The 25,611-nt window shown below is 45.2% G+C and overlaps 1 protein-coding gene and 1 long non-coding RNA gene across 2 annotated transcripts in view; both read right to left on the reverse strand.

Moving 5' to 3' along the window:
• Positions 1–3,022: 3,022 nt before the first annotated feature.
• alg14 (ALG14 UDP-N-acetylglucosaminyltransferase subunit) overlaps positions 3,023–25,611 on the reverse strand; it is a 77,681-nt gene continuing 55,092 nt past the window's right edge. The window contains exons 4-5 of the mRNA XM_061805982.1: positions 16,379–16,489; positions 3,023–3,226 (exon numbers count right to left, since the gene is read on the reverse strand). Coding sequence (XP_061661966.1) covers positions 3,101–3,226; positions 16,379–16,489 — 237 coding nt within the window. The 3' untranslated portion in view covers positions 3,023–3,100. The remainder of the gene's footprint in view (positions 3,227–16,378; positions 16,490–25,611) is intronic.
• On the reverse strand, positions 16,496–24,673 carry LOC133493048 (uncharacterized). The gene is made up of 3 exons (XR_009792835.1): positions 19,584–24,673; positions 19,405–19,491; positions 16,496–18,632 (listed from the first exon to the last, which is right to left on the reverse strand). It is a non-coding gene; the product is annotated as an uncharacterized LOC133493048 (long non-coding RNA).

Raw genomic sequence — 25,611 nt, forward strand, 5'->3', positions numbered from 1 at the left:
CCTGAAGAATGGAGGAAAAGTGTTCTAGTTCCCATTTTTAAGAACAAAGGGGATGTTCAGAGCTGTGGGAACTATAGAGGAATAAAGTTGATGAGCCACACAATGAAGTTATGGGAAAGAGTAGTGGAGGCTAGACTCAGGACAGAAGTAAGTATCTGCGAGCAACAGTATGGTTTCATGCCTAGAAAGAGTACCACAGATGCATTATTTGCCTTGAGGATGCTCGTGGAAAAGTACAGAGAAGGTCAGAAGGAGCTACATTGTGTCTTTGTGGATCTAGAGAAAGCCTATGACAGAGTACCAAGAGAGGAACTGTGGTACTGCATGCGTAAGTCTGGTGTGGCAGAGAAGTATGTTAAAATAGTACAGGACATGTATGATGGCAGCAGAACAATGGTGAGGTGTGCCTTAGGTGTGACAGAGGAATTTAAGGTGGAGGTGGGACTGCATCAGGGATCAGCTCTGAGCCCCTTCCTGTTTGCAGTGGTAATGGATAGGCTGACAGATGAGGTTAGACTGGAATCCCCTTGGACCATGATGTTCGCAGATGATATTGTCATATGCAGTGAAAGCAGGGAGCACGCAGAGGAACAATTGGAAAGATGGAGACATGCACTGGAAAGGAGAGGAATGAAGATTAGCCGAAGTAAAACAGAATATATGTGCGTGAATGAGAAAAGTAGAGGGGGAAGAGTGAGGCTACAGGGAGAAGAGATAGCGAGGGTGGACGACTTCAAATACTTGGGGTCAACAATACAGAGCAATGGAGAGTGTGGTCAGGAAGTGAAGAAACGGGTCCAAGCAGGTTGGAACAGCTGGCGAAAGGTGTCTGGTGTGTTATGTGACAGAAGAGTGTCTGCTAGGATGAAGGGCAAAGTTTACAAAACAGTGGTGAGGCCGGCCATGATGTACGGATTAGAGACGGTGGCACTGAAGAAACAACAGGAAGCTGAACTGGAGGTGGCAGAAATGAAGATGTTGAGGTTCTCGCTCGGAGTGACCAGGTTGGATAGGATTAGAAATGAGATCATTAGAGGGACAGCCAAAGCTGGATGTTTTGGAGACAAGATTCGAGAGAGCAGACTTCGATGGTTTGGACATGTTCAGAGGCGAGAGAGTGAGTATATTGGTAGAAGGATGCTGAGGATGGAGCTCCCAGGCAAAAGGGCGAGAGGAAGACCAAAGAGAAGGTTTATGGATGTGGTGAGGGAAGACATGAGGGCAGTTGGGGTTCGAGAGGAAGATGCAGGAGATAGGCTAAGATGGCAAAAGATGACACGCTGTGGCGACCCCTAACGGGACAAGCCGAAAGGAAAAGAAGAAGAAGTTCAAATCTGGTGACTATTCATAACTTGGCTCAACTACTCAGTCTTTGAACTTCTATTCTGTGTTGATTGTTTTATTTTTGTGTTGTGTTTTTGTGTGTGTGATTAAATTGTGATAACCGCAATACAACTGCTTTGTCATATTTTGGTGGTTTGAGTTGGGGGATTTTATTCTAAATTCACACGTAACAAAATTGGGGGCTCGTCCGGGATCGAATTCATTTGACATTTGAGACATCTGTTTAAAAGCACAAATTTTTTTGCTGCATATTTGCAACTTAAACTGTAAAGCCAGCAAAATGGAGTTTAGACTTGAGCACTTTATTAGGTCCCCTACCCCTGAATCAGTCTGCGATTTACGCAAGTCTGCCTCAAGCTCTGCCAATCTGAAGCCCCCTTTGAACTACACCACCTATCAAACAAAGTTTCTTTTTCTCGAGCAAACTCTACAAACCTCTCATTGTCCTCTTTTTGAGTACTTCTAAATTTCTGACAGTACGCTTTGGCCACTAACTCGTAAACTTCCAGTAGGGTCTTTTTGACAAAATCATAATCAGAACTTTGCTCGACAGTAAGGGCCGAATATGCATCCTGAGCTTTTCCCTTTAAGACTATTTGCAATAGCATAGTCCATGACTCTTTAGGGTTAGCCCTAACCCTGTTTTCAGCAACTTTCTCAAAGTAGTTTCTTCAGTTCAATCTCTTTGTCACATTCTAATTTTTTTAAGTTCTATGTCTTTCCTTCCTCGCTCTTTTTCAATCTGAAGTTATAATTCCAGTTTCTTCCACTCACAAACGTCTGAAGGTTCCTCTTTTACCAAGGCTAAAACATCAGGAACAAAAATCCTCTCATCAATGTAATGACTCATAACAATGTTCAAAATCATAAATTTTCTCATAGAAGGTTTGGACCCAAGTCGGAAATGACTAGCAAGTTGCAGAAGTTCAGACTTGCGTAAATCACAGACTGATTCAGGCGTAGGGGACCTAATAAAGTGCTCAAGTCTAAACTCTATTTTGCTGGCTTCACAGTTTAAGTTGCAAATATGCAGCAAAAAAATTTGTGCTTTTAAACAGATGTCTCAAACGTCAAATGAATTCGATCTCGGACGAGCCCCCAATTTTGTTACGTGTGAATTTAGACTAACATCCCCAAACTCAAACCAGCAAAATATGAGTAGAATAATAAAAAAAAAAAAGCAGTTGTATGGTGTTTAAGACACACACAAAATCAATCACACACACAAAAATGCAACAAGAAAATAATCAACACAGAATAGAAGTTCAAAGACAGAGTTGTTGAGCCAAGCTATGTATAGTCACCAGAGTTGAACAAGTAGGCAAATGTTCTTTCCAGCGAATATTCCAAGTCAACAAATGTCCAGAAATGTCCAAGAATGAAAGGCAGAATTCACTGTGGCGTGTACTTGTCTACTTGTCCAAAGAGTGGTGGAAAGAAGCTCTGTTGACAGTCCTGCTCTGTCTTCTTCTATAGGCACCTCTCGGAACATTCCAGAATTCCACATCACAAAAGAACCGCATCATAGTAACATAAAAATATGAAAGGAAAATAAAAATACACACACACATAACAGTTGCGATACTAAAACAGCTACAAATAGAACAAAGAAACTAGAAAGGTGAAAACAGTGAATTAAATAGAGAAAGAAACAATTAGGAAACAAATTGGACCTGTTTTTACAGAAGTGGTGACAACTGAAGGACTTTATCAGCTACGACATGGAATTATCTTCATTTCTGTTGGACAGATAAGTCTATGACCTTCCATTCATCCATTTTCTGAGCCGCTTATCCTCAAGGGTCGTGAGAATCCCGGAGCCAATCCTTGCGCTCATCGGGCAGGAGGCAGCGTAGACCCTGAACTGGCTGGCAGCCAATTGCTGGACACATGGAGACAGACAACAGTCGCACTCACAATCACACTTAGGGGCAATTTAGAGACTCCAGTTCATGGATGTTTTTTGAGAGGCAGGGATTTGAAGCCTGGTCCTCAGAACTGTGAGGGCAACGTTCTACAGCTGCAGCACTGTGTTGCCAGCTGTATGACCTACTTTTATAGATATCTAATTGTACTCTTCCCCCAAAATATAATTCAATTAAAAAGTTTCATGTGTTGCACTCTGCAATGGCATGTGACACAAACTAGCTCAGCATCGGTCACTAACAAAACAATACTAACCTGGCATCATCAAAAGCCAAAACCCAAAGCAGCTCTGTCTGAGTGACTTTGCAATTGGCCGTTGTGCTTGGAGCAGCTCCAACTACCAGAGACAAATTCCTTGTGTTTTTGACATAGTTGACAAAATAAAGATGATTCGGATTTTTTCATCATTAAAGGCAACAGTGTAGTCGGTGGCACTTTGGGTTTGGAATGGAAATAAACAACAAATGCCCGGCGGGACAACAACCTGAGCAGAAGTTGTAGTTGAATAGCAGCCAATGTTAGCAGCAGCAAAAAAACAAAAACATACAGCGTTATCATGGATGAGCAAACAAGGAGTATATACAGTGAAGAAAATGAGTATTTGAACACCCTGCTATATTGCAAGTTCTCCCACTTACAAATCATGGAGGGGTCTGAAATTTTCATCATAGGTGCATGTCCACCGTGAGAGAGATAATCCAAAAAGAATTTGATTTATTTTTGTGATACAGCTGCAAATAAGTATTTGAAGACCTGTCTATCTGCCACAATTATGACCCTCAAAGACCTGTTAGTCCGCCTTTAAAAGTCCACCTCCACTCCATGTATTATCCCGAATCAGATGCACCTGTGTGAGGTCCTTCGTTGCATAAAGACACCTGTCCAACCCATACAATCAGTAAGACTCAAACTTATAACATGGCCAAGACCAAAGAAGATGATACTTTGTCTGGCTTCAATCCTGTGTGCAAGGAATCTTCGAAACAAGGATGATACTGTGGTGGTCTACATAATTCACCTACGGGACCTCGAGTGAGGTTACGACATTCCGCACAGACGTTATTGTTGGTTACACCTCTGGTGTAAGGTGTTAGAGAGTTCCCGCTATGATGGCTTCACTCTGTTGATGTCTGTATTAAAAACGAGGTTTGCGCCTGTGTTCAACATTCCACCTTCAACTCCTTTTCTTCGGCGCTAAACTGTTACCCCGACGTCAGTCCTGGCGTTTCCGAGACTGAACCGACATGGCAACCGCCATCCTCAAATTGCCAGAGTTTTGGGAGACGTCCCCGACAGCGTGGTTCACGCAGACGGGTGCTCGATTCGCCCTCCACGGGATCTCGGATGACACCACGCGCTATTACCACGTTTTCTCAGCCCTTGGGAGCTCAACGGCGGCCAGAGCAGTGAGTTTCATCACATCTCCCCCGGCCTGAGATAAATATGCTGGGCTCAAGGCTCATCTCCTCAAGGTTTTCGAGCTTTCACGGCCAGAGGGAGCCCCACGTCTTTTGGCTATTCATGGACTGGGGGACTGCAAACCTTCGGAACACATGGAAATGATGCTAAACCTGCTGGGCGCGGAGGAGCCCAACTTCCTTCTCATGGAACTGTTTCTCAGACACATGGCGCTGCATGTTCAGACAGAGCTCGCTAACACTTCTATTACTGAAACCCGTGCCCTGGCTGAGGAGGCCGAACGTTTCTTCCTGGCCACCCAGCGCTTCTCCCCTGAGGTGCTGGCGCGCAGTTACTCGCCCCCAGGGGCGCGGGGGTGCCATCCAGCAGGGGCTCCATCGCCACCGACGGCCGCACTGACACAGGCTTGTGCTACTTCCACGCCCGTTTGGGCGCAAAAGCGGAGAGGTGCCGCGCCCCTTGCAACTACAATGCGTTACAATGCCTTTCCGGGTGCAAATTCTTTTGCGAGACTGGCGCCCAGAGGAGCGTCCTGACTGCCACTGCGGATGACGCCGCTGGCGGGACTCAGGGCCACCCCTACTGTTCACTAACGGCTCCCCTATCTGCACGTATGGCATAAAGACTTCTATTTCGGGGGTCGGCGCTTTACATGGGACTTTGTCACTGCCGATGTCTCGTTCTCTCTCATTGACGCAAATTTTTTTGTGCCCATGTGGTGCTGGTGGACGTGAAGAAGGGGCCTCTGGTGCACGCACTGACTTTCTCCTCGGTTGCCTGTGTCTGCAATGAGGCAACTTATGGCGGTCTCTACAGTTCACTCTCAGATGGCACCAAGTATCAGCTCCTCCTTGGTGAGTTCCCCGGCTTGACGCGGCCCACTTTCTCTTCTGCCACAACTAAACGTGGGGTCGAGCACCACATTGAGACCAAGGGCCCCTCGATTCACGCGAGAGCCCGACGGCTCGACCCCGAGAAGCTAGCAGTCACTAAGTCTGAGTTTGCCAACATGGAGCGCCTGGGCATCGTCCGCTGCTCGGATAGGCCGTGGGCCTCGCCGCTACACTTCATCCCTAGACCAGAGGGCGGGCGGCGACCGTATGCTGACTACCGCCATCTTAACGACGCCACTACACCCAACCGTTACCCTGTCCCCCACATTCAAGGCTTCTTGGCCCACCTGGCGGGCGAAAGCCTGTTCTCCAAGGTCGACTTGGTGCGCGGTTATCACCAGGTCCCCGTGCACCCCTCAGACGTTCCCAAGACGGCTGTCGTCACACGTTTGGCCTGTTCGAGTTTCTGAGGATCCCGTTTGGACTGAAAAACGAGGTCCAGTCTTTCCAACAGTTAATGGATTTGGAACCTTGCCTTTTGTGTTCGTCTATTTGGACGACATCCTAGTCACCAGGCCTTTGGAGTAAGAACATCTGAAGCACCTTCGGGACCTCTTCGCGAGACTCGAGCGACATGGCCTGATCATCAACACTGTGAAGTGTTTTCGGGGTGCTCTCCATCGAGTTCCTCGGGCACCTCATCGACAAAAACGGCACTGCCCCCCTTCCGTCAAAGGTGGAGGCCGTCTCCGCTTTTCCCCAACCTCGCTCTGAGAGTTTCTAGGGATGGTGACTTTATATCACCAGTTCATCCGCCGGGCGGCCCACAGCATGCGCCCGCTGTATGAGGCTCTTAAGGGCAAGGCCCCCAACCAGGACATTGAATGGACGGCCGAGAGGGTGGAAGCCTTCGGGGCCACGAAGGGCGCGCTGAGCCGGGGCGCTCTGCTGGCCCACCCGTCCCCTGGAGCCCTCGTCCCCCTGAACTACCAACGCGTTGGACTACGTCGTTGGGGCCATATTCGAACAGTTGGTCGGCGGTGCCTGGCAACCGCTTGCCTTTTTCAGCCGTCAGCTGGTCCCCAGGGAAAGCAAATACAGCACGTTTGATAGGGAGGTCCTCAGCCTCTGGCTGGCGATCCGCCACTTCCATTCCCTACTGGAAAGCCGTGAGTTCACGGCGTATGTGGACCACAAACCCCTCAGTTTTGCCATGTCCAACGTGGTCGAGCCGTGGTCCGCCCGCCAGCAACACCAGCTGTCATTCATCTCGGAGAACACTACATTCGACACAACGCCAGCAAATCCAATGTGGTCGCGGACTGCCTCTCTAGGGCAGTCGTTGTCACTGTGCATATGAGTTTTTACTACTCCCGTATGAGCGTGGACCAGGCCTTGGACCACGGGGTACAGACCTGGGTCAACGTGACCTGTCAGCGTGCTAAGGTGGATCGCCACGCAAAATCCCCTTTACCCCGACTTCCTGTATCTGCTGGGGTGCCCTCAACCCCATCTGGGCCCTAGGCCTTTGACTCAATGGACGGTGCGGCCCCGCCCCCCCTCGGCCCCTGCAGTGCACACCCGCCGGGTTCGGGCCATCGTCCCACCACGGCACAGGGATTTTGACTATGGCTGAATGGTCTACATAATTCACCTATGGGACCTTGAGTTATGTTACGAGGTTCCGCACAGACGTTATTGTTCGTTACACCTCCGGTGTTAGGGGGTTAGAAAGTTCCCGCTGTAATGGGTTCACTCTGGTGATGTATGTATTAAAAACGAGGTTTGGTCCTGTGTTCAACACTCTGCCTTCGACTCCTTTTCTTCGGCGCTACAATACTATGGCTTTGTTGTAAGTTCAAAATAAATATTAACAATAATTCTAACATTTCCTCCTGTTGAATATGTATTTGCACACATTCTGATATCATCTCGCAACGTCTTTTAATGAAAACATTTTAATGAAAACAAATACATGCACACTCAGAGAAAAAAAATGTTTTTAACTCATAATCTGGATCAGGAAACAAGTCAAGTAAAATTAATGGAAAATTCTGTTATTGTTATTGTCACTGTTATTCATCATCATTAAAGGTTACATCTCCGCCACCTGTTCGTTGGTGGGTGACATAACAGTGCTAATAAATTTCACAATGAGAGCACGCAGACAAAGAATAGAACATCCACACGAGGTCAAAATTGCTGCAAAAACAGCGACTGATACCATATTTGAGGACAACAGGGCTTTGCATCTTCCAAAGGCATTCATCCAGGTCTGCCACACACGGAGGTGTCAATACCGTTATGAGCCGTTCAGGGTTCGAAGCCCCTCGGGAGCATAAGTCCGTGCGTAGCTGTGTGTTGGCCTTCACTGCGCAGCATTGTTCTCCAAACATAGCACAGATTTCTCCTCTCTCAGCCAACAGATAACCGTTCACGCACAGTTTCAAACCCTCTCTTTGTCCAATTGGCCAATTCTTGTACGTTCTAATGAATATAGTTGATTCTGTCTACGTTTTTGTTGGTTGTGCACCAACAACCCGAGGACTCAAATCCTGCTACCAATTGATCAGCCAATTTATACTCACTTTGAACATCAATGGCGTCGATGTATGTTAAAACACTTTTGTCGTTCCCATACTGCTGCTCTTTTGTCTATGCCAGTGTTCGGGTAAAACTGCATGTACATTAGATGCTAATTCATAAACAGACATAGGATAAGCAGGCAAATTGCAATAATCAAGTTATTGAAGCATAGTTACCTGTTACATTTTTTTCAATATATCAAAAAGATTGTTACCTCTGCATCACCATCAGATGTCTCTACGTGACAATGACTTAAATTAATTATCGATCACAAAAATGGTTTTACACATGAATGCTGATAAATTTCACAATTTATTTTTGGTTCTAATAAATTTGATGCACATCATCAGAAAACAATGGGTTTTGTTTTTCAAAAGAAGTTAGTGCATACACAGAATCCCATTTTTTTTTTTTTTTTTTACATTTTGGAATATCTCTCTCTCAGTACCTAAGATGAAAATTTCAGACCCCTCCATGATTTCTAAGTGGGAGAACGTGCAATATTTATATTTGCAATAACGTGCAAGTATTTGGTGTTCAAATACTTATTTTCTTCACTATAGTTTCTCACTCCCAACACTACATCCATGGACCCAATGATCAAGGGGTGATTCATGCATTTAAGGCACTTTACGCTGGGAACTGTAAGTTAATGGTTAGAATGTGAGTGTGACAGTGTATGTACTGTAGCAAGTTTATTATTACTGTACCGTATTATCATGAGTAAATATTGTCACACTACAAAATTGTTTGATTTATCATTACTGTACGTGTGTGTGTGTTACTGAGTGCGACTGTTGTCTGTCTCCATGTGCCCTGCGATTGGCTAGCAACCAGTTCAGGTTGTACCTTGCCTCCTGTCCAATGACAGCTTTGATTAGCTCCAGCACTCACGCGGCCCTTGTGAGGATAAGATGCTCAGAAGAAGCATGCATGGATGGATGGATGGATGGATGGATAAATGACACTCTGGCTTCGTCCTCATTGTAGCCATTCCAGCATTGGAAATGAGAACCTGTTCTTAAATGCCTAACCTGGGTAAATAAAGGTAAAATATAAATACATATCATATGAGAGATGGACCAAGTCATTGTCAACTCTTCTTCTTCTTTTCCTTTTGACTTGTCCCGTTAGGGGTAGCGACAGCATGTCATCTATCATCTAAGCCTATCTCATGCATCTTCCTCTCTCATGCCCACTGTTCTCATGTCCTCCCTCACAACATCCATCAACCAATACCGACCAATATACTCACTCTCTCCCCTCTCATGGCCGGCCTCACCATTGTTTTATAAACGTTGCCCTTCATCCAAGTGTAGACTCTTCTGTCACATAGAACACCAGACACCTTCCACCAACTGTTTCATCCCGCTTGGACCAGTTTCTTCAATTCCTGACCACACTCTTCATTGTTGTGTATTGTTGACCCCAAGTATTTGAAGTCACCCTCACTATCGTTTCTCCCTGGAGCTTCAATCTTCCTCCTCTGGCACTCACATTCATGCACATGTATTGTTTTACATTGGCTAATCGAGTCTAATCTAATCTTCATTCCTCTCCTTTCCAGTACATGCCTCCATCTTTCTAATTGTTTCTCCACCTGCTCCCTGCTTTTACTGCAGATCACGATATCATCTGTAAACATCATAGTGTCCAAGGGGATTTCAGTCTAACCTCATCTGTCAGCCTATCCATTACTACTGCAAAAAGGAAGAGGCTCAGCGCGGATCCATGATGCAGCCCCACCTCCACCTTAAATTCTTCTGACACAACTCTGGCACATCTCACTGCCACTCTCATACATGTCGTGTACTATTCTAACATATTTCTCCGCCACACCAGAGTTTCAAATTGTAGTACGAGTGTTCCTCTCTTGGTACTCTGTCATGGGCTTTCTCTAGGTCTGCAAAGATACAATGTAGCTCCTTCTGACATCTGTGGTACTCTTTCTAGGCATGACACCATATTGTTGCTTGCAGATACTTACTTCCGTCTTGAGTCTAGCCTCCTCTACTCTTTCCCATAACTTCATTGTGTGGCTCATTATCTTTATTGCTCTGTAGTTTCCACAGTTCTGAACATCGCCTTTGTTCTTAAAAATGGGGACGAGCACACTTTTCCTCCATTCTTCTGGCATCTTCTCTCCCACTAGCATTCTATTGAATAATTGGTCAAAAACTCCACAGACACCTCACCCAATTACATCCATACCTCCGCTGGTATTTTATTGGGTCCAACTGTCTTTCCATTTTTAATTCTGTTCAGTGCCTTTTTAACTTCTCTCTTACAAATCATTGCCACTTCCCTTCCCGGTCATTCACGCTTGCCTCTTCCTTTTCTCCTTCTTTCGTATCCAACCTGGTGTACATGTCGTCATATGCCTCTTGTTTAGCCTTCACCACATCTACCTTTGTCCTACGTTGCATCCCAATGTATTCCTTCCACCTCTCCTCAGTCCTCTCCATGTACCACTTCTTCTTTGCTAATCTCTTTCCTTGGATGACTTCCTGTATTTTGGGGTTCCACCACCAAGTCTCCTTCTCCCCTTTCCTATCAGAAGGCACCACAAGTACTCTGTCTGCCTCTCTGAGTACCTTGGCAGTAGTATTCCAGTCTTCCGGATCGGAAGCAAAAGCCTTTGAAAACACTTAAAAAAAAATTTCCTGTCCATCTAGAGACTGGGTCACCTCTTTCCGAAAGGCCACACAACATTTTTCATGTTCAGAGGCGAGAGAGTGAGTATATTGGTAGAAGGGTGCTGAGGATGGAGCTGCCAGGCAAAAGAGTGAGAGAAAGACCAAAGAAAAGGTTGGTGGATGTTGTGAGGGAGAATATGAGGACAATGGGTGGTAGAGAAGAAGATGCACAAGATAGGCTTAGATGGAAAAAGATGACACACTGTGGCGACCCCTAACGGGACAAGCCGAAAGGAAAAGAAGAAGAATACATCGTCTCTTTAGATACTTTCACTCATCACAGAATCTGTGACCGTCACCAAGAAGAGAAAAGAAATGCCACTTGACATGTTCTATTTTTAATGGCAGTTGACCACCAGTGGACATGAAACCTTGGTAAACATTTACAGTCAAATTTTTAATTTAGTAATTTATTCTTTTTATTTTTATCAAAAAAAAAAATTTCAGGGTTTTCAAAGGCTTTTGCTTCCGGTTCCCAATCTGGTAGCAGCTTCAACAGGAGGCTCTGCCCTGCCCGATTGGAATTCAATAAATCCTGCTGAATTTGGACAAAATGTTGTGAATATTCGAAGTGGGACACTCCTGGTGACAACTTCAGTGGGGAGGAAGATTAACAGCCAAGGTGATCAGAGAGACATGCAGGACAGTACTTTGTATGTCTTCTGGTAGTTGAAGGGCAGAAGGAGACTTTGTAGTGGAACCCCAAAATACAGGAAGTCATACAAGGAAAGATAGAAGCAAAGTAGAAGTGGGACATTGAAAAGACTGAGGAGAGGCGAAAGGAATACATTCAGATGCGATGTAGGGTAACGGTAGAGGTGGCCAAGGCTATACAACAGGCGTATGATGACATGTACACCAGGTTGGATATGAAAGAAGGAGAAAAGGATCTCTACAGGTTGGCCAGACAGAGGGATACAGATGGGAAGGATGTGCAACAGGAAAAGATAGAGATGGAAATGGTGACAGTTGTGTGCTAAATAGATGGAAAGAATACTTTGAGAAGTTGATGAATGAAGAAAATGAGAGAGAAGGAAGAGTTGAAGAAGCAAGTGTGAAGGACCAAGAAGTGGCAATGATTAGTAAGGGGGAAGTCATAAAGGCACTACAAAGGATGAAAAATGGAAAGGCAGTTGGTCCTGATGACATACTGGTGGAGGTATTGAAGCAATTTGGAGAGATGGCTGTGGAGTTTTTGACTCACCTATTCAACAGAATACTAGCGGGCAAAAAGATGCCTGAAGAATGGAGGAAAAGTCTTCTAGTTCCCATTTTTAAGAACAAAGGTTATGTTCAGAGCTGTGGGAATTAAAGAGGAATAAAGTTCATGAGCCACACAATGAAGTTATGGGAAAGAGTAGTGGAGGCTAGACTTGGGACACAAGTAAGTATCTGCGTGCAACAGTATGGTTTCATGCCTAGAAAGAGTACCACAGATGCATTATTTGCCTTGAGGATGCTCGTGGAAAAGTACAGAGAAGGTCGGAAGGAGCTACATTGTGTCATTGTGGATCTAGAGAAAGCCCATGACAGAGTACCAAGAGAGGACATTTCTGGCCTGTAGAATTCCCGAGGAAGGTGATAGGTATCGGCTGGCCAACCGGAATGCAGCTTCGGTGGTCGCTGAGTCAAAAACCCAGGCGTGGGAGGAGTTTGGTGAGGCCATTGAGAACGACTTTGAGGAAATTCTGGTCCACCGTCCGGCGTCTTAGGAGGGGGAAGAAGCGCACCGTCAACACTGTGTATAGTGGGGAGGGGGCACTGCTGACCTCAACTCGGGATGTTTTGAGTCGGTGGGGAGAATACTTAAACCTCCTCAATTCCACCAACACGCCTTGCCATGAGGAAGCTAAGTCTGGGTGCTCTGAGGCGGGCTCTTCTTCACCAAGGTGTTTAAAAAGCTCCTTGGTGGCAGGGCCCCGGGGGCGGATGACATTCGCCTGAGTTCCTAAAGGCTCTGGATATTGTGGGGCTGTGTTGGTTGACAAACCTCTGAAACATTGCGTGGGCGTGAGGACAGTGGCTCTGGATTGGCAAGGGTGGTGGTCCCCCTTTTTAAGAAAGGGGACCGGTCATGTTCTCAAGTGAGGGAAGAATGGAGCGGGAGATCGACGAATCGGTGCAGCGTCTGCAGTGATGCGGACTTTCTATCGGTCCGTTTTGGTAATGAGGGAGCAAAGTCAAAAGGCGTAGCTCTCAATTTACCAATCAATCTACATTCATACCCTCACCTATGGGCATGAGCTGTGCGTCATGACAGAAAGAACAAGAGAGGCGTCCAGGAGGCATCAGAGTCAGATGCCCAAGCCACCTCATCTGGCTCCTCTCAGTACGGAGGAGTAGCAGCTCGACCCTCCTGGATGACTGATCTTCTCACCCTTTCTCTAAGGGAGAGCCTGGACACCCTGCGGAGGAAACTCATTTTGGCCGCAGGGTGTCCGGGATCTTCTTCTTTTGGTCACGACCCACAACTCACGCCCATAGGTGAGGGTAGGAACGTAGATTAACTGGTAAAGTGAAAGGTTCGCCTTTGACTTAGCTCCTTCTTTACCACAACAAACAGATACAAAGTCTGCATCACTGCAGACGCTGCACTGATCAGTCTGTCGATCTCCCGCTCCATTCTTCCCTCACTCGTGAACAAGACCCCAAGATACTTGAACTCCTCCACTTGGGTAAGGATCTCATCCACGACGTGGAGATGGCACGCCACCATTTTCCGACTGAGGACCATAGACTCGAATTTGGAGGTGCTGATTCTCATCCCCGCCGCTTCACACTCGGCTGCAAATCACTCAAGTGAGAGCCGGAGATCACGGCTTGATGAACCCAACAGAGCCACGTCATCCGAGCAGAGCAGAGCAGAGATGCGATGCTAGGCCACCAAACCGAACACCCTCTACGCCTCGGCTGCGCCTCGGAATTCTGTCCATAAAAGTTATGAACAAAATCGGTGACAAAGGGCAGCCTTGGCGGAATCCAACTCTAACTGGAAACGAGTCCCACTTATTGCCGTCAATGCGGACCAAACTCTGACAACGGTCATACTTGGACCGAACAGCTCGTATCAGGGGATTCGGTACCCCATACTCCCGAAGAACCTTCCCACAGGACACCCTGAGGGACACAGTAAAAATGCCTTCTCCAAGTCCACAAAACACATGTAGACTGGTTGAGTGAACTCCCACGCACCCTCGAGGATCCTGCCAAGGGTGTAGAGCTTGTCCACTGTTCGATGGCCAGGGCAAAAACCACATTGCTCCTCCTGAATCAGAGACTCGACATCCCGACGGACCTTCCTCTCCAGTACCCTGACCTTACCAGGGAGGCTGAGGAGTATGACCCCTCTTTTGTTGGAACACACCCTCCGGTCACCCTTCTTGAAAAGGGGAACCACCACCCTAGTCTACCAATTCATAGGCACTTTCCCCGATGTCCACGCGATGTTGCAGAGGTATGTCAACCAGGACACCCCTACAACATTCAGAGCCTTTAGGAACTCCGGGCGAATCTCATCCACCCCCGGGGCCCTGCTACCAAGGGGCTTTTTAACCACTTCGGGGATCTCAACACCAGAGATGGAAGAGCCCGCCTCAGAGCACCCAGACTCAGATTCCTTGTGGGATGGCATGTTGGTGGAATTGAAGAGGTCTTCAAAGTATTCTCCCCAATGACTCACAACATCCCGAGTTGAGGTCAGCAGCACCCCGTGCCCACTATACAAAGTGTTGATGATGCACTGCTTCCCCCTCTCCTGAGACGCCGGACGGTGGACCAGAATTTCCTCGAAGCAGTTCTGAAGTCGTTCTCTATGGCCTCACCGAACTCCTCCCACACCCCGGTTTTTCCCTCAGCAACCACCAAAGCCACATTCTGTTTGGTCAGCTGAGACCTATCAGCTGCCTCGAGAGTCCCACAGGCCAAAAATGCCTGATAGGACTCCTTCAGCTTGACAGCATCCCTCACTGTTGGTGTCTACCAACGTGTTCGTGGGTGCCACGACAGGCACCGACCACCTTACGGACACAGTTCCGGTCAGCTGCCGATGGCAATGGAGGCGTGGAACATCGTCCACTCAGATTCAATGTCCCCCGCCTCCTCTGGGACGTGAGTAAAGTTATTTCAGAGGTGGATGTTGAAATTCCTTCTGACGGGAATCTGCCAGCCGTTCCCAGCAGACCCTCACAATACGTTTGAGCCTGCCACGTCGTACTGGCATCTTCCCCGACCATCAGAGCCAACTCACCACCAGGTGGTGATCAGTTGACAGCTCCGCCCCTCTCTTCAACCGAGTGTCCAAGACATGCAGTTGCAAGTCCGATGACACAACCACAAAGTTGATCATTGAACTGCACCCTTGGGTGTCCTGGTGCCAAGTCAATATGTGAACATCCTTATGCCTGAACATTGTGTTTGTTCTGGACATATCGGTGATGAGCACAGAAGTCCAGTAACAGAACACCACTCGAGTTCTGATCGGGGGGGGGGGGCATTCTTCCCAATCATGCCCTTCCAGGTCTCACTGTCATTGCCCACACATTGAAGTCCCCCAGCAGAATGATGGAGTCACCAGAGGGGGCGCTCTCCAGCACTCCCTCTAAGGATTCCAAAAAGGGTGGGTACTCTGCACTGGTGGTTGGTGCATAAATACAGTCAGGACCCATCCCCCTACCTGCAGGCGGAGGGAGGCCACCCTCTCATCCATTAGGGTAAACCCCAATGTACAGGCCCCGAGTGGGGGGCCAATAAGTATACCCACACCTGCTCGGCGTCTCTCCCCGAGGGCAACTCCAGAGTGGAACAGAGTCCAACTCGGGCTCCTTCCCTCCCAAAGAGGTGACGTTCCATGTCCCTAGAGCTAGTTTCTGTAGCTGGGGATTGGATCGCCATGGTCCCTGCCTTTGGCCACAGCCCAGCTCACATTGCACCCGACCCCAATGGCCCAGCCAAGCCCCATGGGTGCAGGCCCGGCCACCAGGCGCTCGCCTTCGAGCACCTCCAGGCCTGGCTCCAGAGGGGGGCCCCGGTGACCCGCGTCCGAGAAGGGAAACCAAAATCCAATTTTTGTAGTCATCATAGGGGTTTTGGAGTCATACTTTGTCTGGACCCTCATCTAGGACCTGTTTGCCATGGGTGACCCTACCAGGGGCATGAAGCCCCAGACAACTTAGCTCCTCGGATCATTGAGACACACAAACCCCTCCACCACGATAAGGTGAGGGCTGGAGGAGGGGTTCATCAATATACTTTAAAATAATAGATGTTTTGCATTTTTGTCGTGGGTTGATCTTTGTGACTTGGTGATTCTATTTCATCATTGGTCATCCATCCATCCATCCATCCATTTTTTTTGCCACTTATCCTCACAAGTATCATGGGGAGTGCTGGAGCCTATCCCAGTTGTCAAACGGGCAGGAGTTGGGGTAGACCCTGAAATGGTTGCCATCCAATCACAGGGCACATTGAGACAAACCGCTGCTCTAACAATCACACCTAGGGGCAATTTAGAGTGTCCAATTAATGTTGCATGCTTTTGGGATGTGGGAGGAAACTGAGTGCCCGGAGAAAACCCACCCAGGCACGGGGAGAACATGCAAAGTCCACACAGGCTGGGCCGCGATCAAACCAGAGTCCTCCGAACTTTGAAGCCAACACTTTACTAGCTTCGTCCACCGTGCCTTGGTCCTTCAAAAGAAAAAAAAAGACATCAGCCTATCATCCATCTCGTTGCTTGATCCAGTTGGGGTAGACACGTTGATCGCATGCACATAAAGGTGCGTTTCTAGCAAGCTGACCTCCTATTTCAGTTTCTCTTTTGCCCCCCTCCTGGTCGATCGCAAGAGGTTGGCTGCTTGAAAAGTAGATCTTTGGATAAAAACGTCTGGGCACCCCTGATCTAGTTTGTGAAATACAGTGGACCACCTGGTATTTGTTGGCGATAGGCACTGAGCTTGACTGCGAATAGCAAAAATCCCAAATTGAATTGAAGCCCACTATAATTGTAATGTGAAAAATATTGTTATTATTATAATTGTTATTTTAAATATTGAATAAGCAGGGAGAAATGACCAAAGTGTTTTGGGTTTGGTGAACCACCCACCCCCATCCCAAAAAAGAAAACACTAAACGATTTATTGTTTTCACTTGGCAAAAAAATGCAAAACTGCAATGTTAAATTGATGATTGTATGATCCACCCTCAGAAACCTGGTTGCTGTACAATGTTTCAACTTGCCCAAGAATGTGAACGTGTTTTTGTACGTTGGCATATTGAGTTATTAGGGAATGGTTGGATTAGTTGTTGCCACACCTGAACTTTACCATATCACTCTTCATGTCATCTATGAATTTCATGATCCTGTTCAAAACCTCAACCTCAATTATTTTGAAAAAGCTCTGTGTATCATAACCAGCATTTACAATTTCTTGGAAAATGAAGGCATCTTGGAACCAAATCAAAACTTAATGTATATGACAACTGAACTGAGATCACAATACAACACAGTTTCTTGACTGCAGGTACGGAAAAATATTGGCATTACGAAGTTTAAAGCAATGATAAAGATAATGGCATTTTTCATCTTATTCAATCAGTCAATTAATTTTATGTTTCTTTATAGTTTTATGCTTTTTCTTTATGCGTTATTTGTTTGCTTCCATTGAATGTGAACTAATGGGGCAGTGCTTAAAATAAATGGTGAGAAAAGTGGCACTTATTTTGTAATTCTGGATTTACAAATTACAAATTTTCATGTCTGCAGAAACAAATATCCATAAATAGAGTTTGTAAAAATCTTCGGCTCATTTCCTGATGAAATATGTGATTTTCATTCATATTTTGGACCACTCACATTTTGGAGACAGCCTCTCACAGCATCACACGTAAAGAGCAGGAGCCAATTACATTACCTCATCGAACTTCTATGTATTATGTGGTATAATTTTTGCCATTGTTAATTTTTTTTTTTTTTTTTTAGGAAATATATGAAAATAGTGTGAGTGAAACATGTTGGAAGGCTTGAATAAAAATAAATTACCATTGAAATGCCACCTTGAAGAAAAAAGACAGCCGTAGCATCATACATTAATTCTTGCAGATTCATTTCTGTATGTCAGTTCAATTTTGACTTGACACAGCAGGTGAGGCTGGGGCACACCATCTCATCCATGTGCACTATCAGCACCAAGGGGCCCCAAGGTGGTGTCCTCTCCCTCTCTGCTCTTCTCGCTCTAAATGAACGACTGCACCTCATGGCATCCGACTGTCAAACTCCCAAAGATCACAGATGACAGCACGGTCATCGGCCTCATCAAAGACGGTGACGAGTCTGTGTATCGACAGGAAGTGGCGAGACTGGAGCTTTGGTGTGGTCAACACAACCTGACGTTGAGCACTTTAAAGACTGTAGAGATGATTGCTGACTTCATGAGGCATCCTTCACCACAGCTGCTCTGACACTGTCCAACTGTATTGTGTCAACCGTCGAAACCTTCAAGTTCTTGGGAATTACAGTCTGAGAACCTGAAGTGGGGGACGAACATCAACTCCATCCTAAAAAAAGACCAGCAAAGGATGTACCTCTTGCAGCTTCTGAGGAAGGACAGCTTGTCACAAGAGCTGCTGAGACAGAGGTAATCCATTCAGTCCTGTGTACCTCCATCACAGTCTGGTTTGGGGCCGCCACAAAAAAGGACAAACTCAGACCGCTGAACGGATCGTCAGAACCACGCTACCCACGATTGAGAACTTGCACGCAACGCAAACTAGGTCCAGAGCAGGCAGGATCTTGGAACCTCCACATCCTGGCCACCAGCTCTTCCAGCTCCTTCTGCCAAGAAAGCGCTACAGATCAATGAAAGTCAAAAGTAGCAGGCATTCGAACAGTTTTTCTCTCTGGCAATTAAGTGATTAAATTCTTGATCAGCAAACCTACTATTTTTTTGCGTTGTGCCATGTTAGGACACTGACTCACATTCTGGCCCAATCCGTATTAGTATGAGTAATATATATCTATATTTTTTTCTCGATTTTTTACATTTTGTAGACCACACGATTCCTCACTTTAAACTGCTCCCTTTGCTCAATTGACATTGCACTGGTCTATAACATGAACCACAAAATTATCTCTTATCTGTTCTAAATGAAGAACATTTTACATCTTGAATGACTCTAAGGAATAGTTCCTATAAACAGAAATGTCTTGTTCTTTGTTCTGAATGAATGTCGTACTCGGGCAGCACCAACTGCTGGGAAAAAAATTGGGTTTTTACACACTTGGCCAATAATGCTGATTCTGATTTTGTAAGAATCGAACGAGACTTTACCTCTTGGATATATCAGTAGAGATCACAAACACATTTCTGTCTATTGCATTGTGTGACAAAAACCTTGGCTTCAGGATGTCGTTGAATGACAAGGTTATATCAACTGGCAAAAGCGTTGTCACTTAAATAGAAACCGTTTAACATTTTCAGTTGTTTCCTGGACATTTCGATGTCTGTGTTTACATACTATATGTGTTATCGTTGGTTTCTCATGATGTTTGCTCATAATCTGACATATTCTCAGGAGCAAAGAATTTTAGATTTATTCATACATACATTGTTTGACCCAGTCAGGGAGCACGATTACAATCTGTCATCTTGAAACTGTTGCCAATGTTCTCCTTTACTAGTCAGTCAACACTCCTAAATTAATATAAACACACAGACAAATATATACACGGCACTGGTTAGCACATTTGCCTTACTGTTCTGAGGATGCTGGGTAAAAAATGTACCTCGCCAGTTTTCATGTTACCAGCGCACCTGCATGGGTTTTCTCTGGGAACTTCGGTTTGCTTCCACATCCCTAAAAATTTTTTGATAGGCTAACTAAAGACTCTAAATTGTCCATAGGTGTAAAAATGAGTGTGAATGATTGTTTGTTTATACTCAATGTGCCCTGTGATTGGTTGGTAACCAGCTCAGGGTGGACCCCGCCTTTTGCATTGTGTCACCTGGGATGGGCCCCAGCACAGCTTCGACCCTAGTGAGAACCCAGAAATGTGTTGTTAAAACGCAATTATGAATACATAAAATGAAATGGGACCTTTCACTTGAAAAAAAAAATCAAATGGTTTCCGTTGTTGTATAATGCTTCCGTCCATCCATCCATCCATCCATCCATCCATCCATCCATCCATCCACCCATTTTTTGAGCCTCTTATCCTCACTAGGGTCACAGGAGTGCATCATATGGTAGCTTACATACACATTAAATTGTTATAGTATACATGTTAACTGTGTAGCCAGTGTGTTTAAGTGCACTTCATTGAACAATTCAAATAATTGCGCACAATAGCCATGCTGTGTTTTTTTTGAGAAAATTTAAGACTTTTAAGTGCGTCTTCCATCCATCCATTTTCCCGGGAGTGCTGGAGCCATTCCCAGCTGTCATTGTGCAGGAGACCAGGTACACCCTGAACTGGTTGACACCCAATCGCAGGGCACATGGTAACAAACAACAGTTGCACTCACAATCACACCTAGGGACAATTTAGAGTCTCCAATTAATGCATGTTTTTGGGATGTGGGAGGAAACCGGAGTGCCCAGAGAAAACCTACGCAGGCACAGAGAGAAAATGCAACCCTCACACAATCGAGGCCAGATTTGAACCCAGGTCATCAGAACTATGAGCTATTATAATTATTAATGAATGAAAATATTTAAAGTTCTTCTACTGATCTATTAATCACGAAATGGTTTGGGTCCTGAAAACTTGAAAGAAATGCTAACGAAATACAAACACAGTAGAGCTCTGAGATCGACTGACTCAGGTCAAATAGTGGAGCCCAGAATCCAAGGCAAACATGGTGTTAGCTATTATGCTGCAATGGAATAAGTCGCCAACACAGGTGATGTCAACCCCAAGTGTGAATGTTTTTAAATCCAGGTTGAAAACTCTTTTTTCTCTTGCTTTTTATAGTATTCCCAATTTTTATATATCTTGCTCTGTATGCTGTTTATAATTGTACTTTTATTTATTTTTAATATATAAATTTTCTTGTGATTCTTGTTTTTTTTTTCAAATTTAAATGTTTCGTCTCTTTGTATTAAACCATTTCAATCATATAAAGGACATTGTCTTACCTTGTATATGAAATGCACTCTAAATTTGCTTTGTTAAAATATTCAATAAGATGGAATAAATGACCAATTAGTGTTTTTGGGTTAATCCTCACCCTTTCCAAAAAAAAAAAGAACCATAACTTAATTTGAAAAAATGCAAAACAATAAAAAAAATCTGAACAAAAATGAACTTCAAATATGCAGGGCTCCACTGTACTGCGATGTTAAACGGACAATTGCATTTTCCACTCTCAAAAATGTGATTGTTTCAACTTGCCCAAGAATGTATTCATGTATGTTTTTACGTTGGCGTGTTGAGTAATTGGGAAATTGTTGGATTATCTATATCCCTACCCAAACATTACTGTATCACTGGTCCTCTCTGTGATTTTTATGATTCTGTGAAAAACCTGAACCTCAATTATTTTGAAAAAGTTCTGTATATCATAACCAGCCTTTCGAATGTCTTGGAAAATGAAGGGATCAAAGGCCTTCTCTCCTTCCTCAGATGCTAAGAAGGAATCTAATGAAACATGCACCAACATGCACAGCAAAAACATTGCTCCCACTGGCCCAAACAGCATGAAAAAAAAATCTGATTAAATCTTTCACGACACACATACTGGATGATACCACTCACCACCATGATGCTCATGACAATTTCAGAGATTGTTGGCATGTCAGGGAGTGGCCAAGAGTGGCATTGGAAGGGAAGGGAGTGGGGGGCAAAGGGAGAATTAAGACACGTAAGACACGTACGCCATGGTGAAATCACTGCTGGCTTTCAAACAATGATGGTGTGCCGTTTTTGACTAAAATATGGCTATCCTTGACAGCACGATGAATATGATTTTTGCTGAAATGTCTGAACAATGTCAGAGAAATCCTTATTTGACCCAACAACTATTCTAGGGAACTAAAATGTATCCTCATAATATATTTACTCAATTTTCTTGTGGCTAAAGTACTTGTTTTTCCTGCCTGTTCATGTTCCAGCTGGTAATGCAGCAGGAAGTTAAATGGGAAAGTATCTGATGATCACAGATGAGATTGTAAGTACGTCATGGACCAAGTACAAGTATTCCATAGCTTGTAGTTGAGCTCACTACATTATCCAAGTACCTTGCCAACACTGCAAAGAAGTTTTTGGGCCATCATATAAGACGGTTTAACTGAGCTACAACCCAGGGCAACCCTGAATCAAAGTGAATGACCAGAGCCGGCCCACCCATTAAACAATAAAGTTAACTGAAAATAAAAATAACATCACCACTGATATAATCATATTAAAACTAGTTATTTCTATTAATTAGGTGAACATATACTGAAATGTAAAGCAACAACCAGTTAATATCACTACAAATGTTCTTCTCATCTTTTTCCATCTTAGCCTATCTCCTGCATCTTCCTCTCTAACCCCAACTGCCCTCATGTCTTCCCTCACTACATCCATAAACCTTCTGTTTGGTCTTCCTCTCGCTCTTTTGCCTGCAGGTCCATTCTCAGCACCCTTCCACCAATATACTCACTCTGTCGCCTCTGAACATGTCCAAACCATCAAAGTCTGCTCTCTGGAATCTTGTCTCCAAAACATTCAACTTGGGCTGTCCCTATAATGAGCTCATTTCTAATCCTATCCAACCTGCTCACTCCGAACGAGAACCTCAACATCTTCATTTCTGCTACCTCCAGTTCTTCTTCCTGTTGTTTCTTCAGTGCCACCGTCTCTAATCTGTACATCATGGCCGGTCTCACCACTGTTTTGTAAACTTTGTCCTTCATCCTAGCAGAGACTCTTCTGTCACATAACACACCAGACACCTTCCGCCAGCTGTTACAACCTGCTTGGACCAGTTTCTTCACTTCCTTACCACACTCTCCATTGCTCTGGATTGTTGACCCTAAATATTTGAAGTCCTCCACTCTCGCTATCTCTTCTCCCTGTAGCCTCACTCTTCCTTGTCCACCTTTCTCATTCACGCACATATATTCTGTTTTACTTCGGCTAATCTTCATTCCTCTCCTTTCCTCCTGTCTCCATCTTTCTAATTGTTCCTCTGCATCCTCCCTGGTTTCGCTGCATATCACAATAGCATCTGCGAACATCATGGTCCAAGGGGATTCCAGTCTAACCTCATCTGTCATCTTATCCACTACCACCGCAAACAGGAAGGGGCTCAGAGCTGATCCCTGATGCAGTCCCACCTCCACCTTAAATTCTTCTGTCACACCTAAGGCACACCTCACCCTTGTTCTGCTGCCATCATACATGTCCCGTACTATTTTAACATACTTCTCTGCCACACCAGACTTACGCATGCAGTACACAGTTCCTCTCTTGGTACTCTGTCATAGGCTTTCTCTAGATCCACAAAGACACAATGGAGCTCCTTCCGACCTTCTCTGTCCTTTTCCACGAGCATCCTCAAGGCAAATAATGCATCTGTGGTACTCTTTCTCGGCATGAAACCATACTGTTGCACGCAGATACTTACTTCTGTCCTGAGTTTAGCCTCCACTACTCTTTCCCATAACTTTATTGTGTGGCTCATGAACTTTATTCCTCTGTACTTCCCACAACTCTGAACATCGCCTTTGTTCTTAAAAATGGGAACTAGAACACTTTTCCTCCCTTCTTCAGGCATTTATTCGCCCGCTCGTATTCTGTTGAATAGGTTAGCCAAAAACTCCACAGCCATCTCTCCAAATTGCTTCCATACCTCCACCGGTATGTCATCAGGACCAACTGCCTTTCCATTTTTCCATCCTTTGCAGTGCCTTTCTGACTTCCCCCTTACTAATCATTGCCACTTCCTGGTCCTTGACACTTGCCTCTTCAACTCTTCCTTCTCTCTCATTTTATTCATTCATCAACTTCTCAAAGTATTCTTTCTATCTATTTAGCACACTACTGGCACCAGTCAACACATTTCCATCTCTATCCTTAATCACCCTTACCTGCTGCACATCCTTCCCATCTCTATCCCTCTGTCTGGCCAACCTGTAGAGATCATTTTCTCCTTCTTTCGTGTCCAACCTGGTGTACATGTCTTCATATGTCTCTTGTTTAGCCTTTGCCACCTCTACCTTTTCCCTACGTCGCATCTCAATGTACTCCTTTCGCCTCTCCTCAGTCCTATCAGTGTCCCACTTCTTCGCTAATCTCTTTCCTTGTATGACTCACTGTATTTTGGGGTTCCACCACCAAGTCTCCTTCTCCCCTTTCCTACCAGAAGACACACCAAGTACTCTCCTGCCTGTCCCTCTGATTATCTTGGCTGTCGTAGTTCAGTCTTCCGGGAGCTTCTGCTGTCCATCGAGAGCCTGTCTCACCTCTTTCCGAAAGGCCGCACAATTCTTCCTTGCTCAGCTTCCACCACATGGTTCTCTGCTCTATCTTTGTCTTCTTAATCTTCCTACCCACCACCAGAGTCATCCTACACACCACCATCCTATGCTGTCGAGCTACACTCAATCAGTAATCTCCTTCAGATTACATCGTCTACACAAAATATAATCCACCTGTGTGCTTCTACCTTCGTTCTTGTAGGTCACTATATGTTCTTCCCTCTTCTGGAAATAAGTGTTCACTACAGCCATCTCCATCCTTTTTGCAAACTCCACCACCATCTGTCCATCAAAGTTCCTTTCCTGGATGCCGTACTTACCCATCACTTCTTCATCGCCCCTGTTTCCTTTACCAATATGTCCATTACAATCTGCACCAATCACAACTCTCTCGTTGTATGGGATGCTCAGAACTACTTCATCTAGTTCCTTCCAGAATTTCTCTTTCAACTCTTGGTCACATCCTACCTGTGGGGCATAGCCGCTAACCACATTATACATAACACCCTTAATTTCAAATTTTAGTCTCATCACTCGATCTGATACTCTTTTCACCTCCAAGACATTCTTAGCCAGCTCTTCCTTTAAAATAACCCCTACTCAATTTCTCTTCCCATCTACTCCGTGGTAGAATAATTTAAACCCTGCTTCTAAACTTCTAGCCTTACTACCTTTCCACCTGCTCTCTTGAATGCACAGTATATCAACCTTTCTCCTAATCATCATGTCAACCAACTCCTGAGCTTTTCCTGTCATAGTCCCAACATTCAAAGTCCCTAAACTCAGTTGTAGGCTCTGTGCATAGCTCCTTTTCTTCTGACGACGGATCCGGTTTCCTCCTCTTGTTTGTCTTTGACCCACAGTAGCTGAATTTCCACCGACGCCCTGCAGGTTAGCAGTGCCAGGTGTGGGCGTTGTTAAGACGGGCCACGACCGATCCGGGATGGGATTCTTTAGATGAACGCTCATATTTCTTTGGCACAGTTTTTACGCTGGATGCCCTTCCTGATGCAACCCTCTGCATTTATCCGGGCTTGGGACTGGCCTACAGATTGCACTGGTTTGTGCCCCCATAGCGCTGCATTAATTAATATCACTACAAATGATTATACCAAATAATACTGAACAAATAAGATACCATCATGAAATGAAGCATGTATGTAGCAAGATTAGTGCAGCGGCTCTTTCATCTGTAGTGTGGTGATTCTTTGTGTGTTTGCTTGTTGGGTGCTTGAATTTTGCAAAGCAGTGTTATATAACTGACAGGCGCTTACAACCAACGGCGTTCCAAGCCAGATGAACATGATGGCTGACTTCCAGCAGGCGCACAACATCCCCATGGACATCAT

Source organism: Syngnathoides biaculeatus, chromosome 19, assembly GCF_019802595.1.
Source record: "Syngnathoides biaculeatus isolate LvHL_M chromosome 19, ASM1980259v1, whole genome shotgun sequence".
In the NCBI taxonomy this organism is placed as follows: Eukaryota; Metazoa; Chordata; class Actinopteri; order Syngnathiformes; family Syngnathidae; genus Syngnathoides; species Syngnathoides biaculeatus.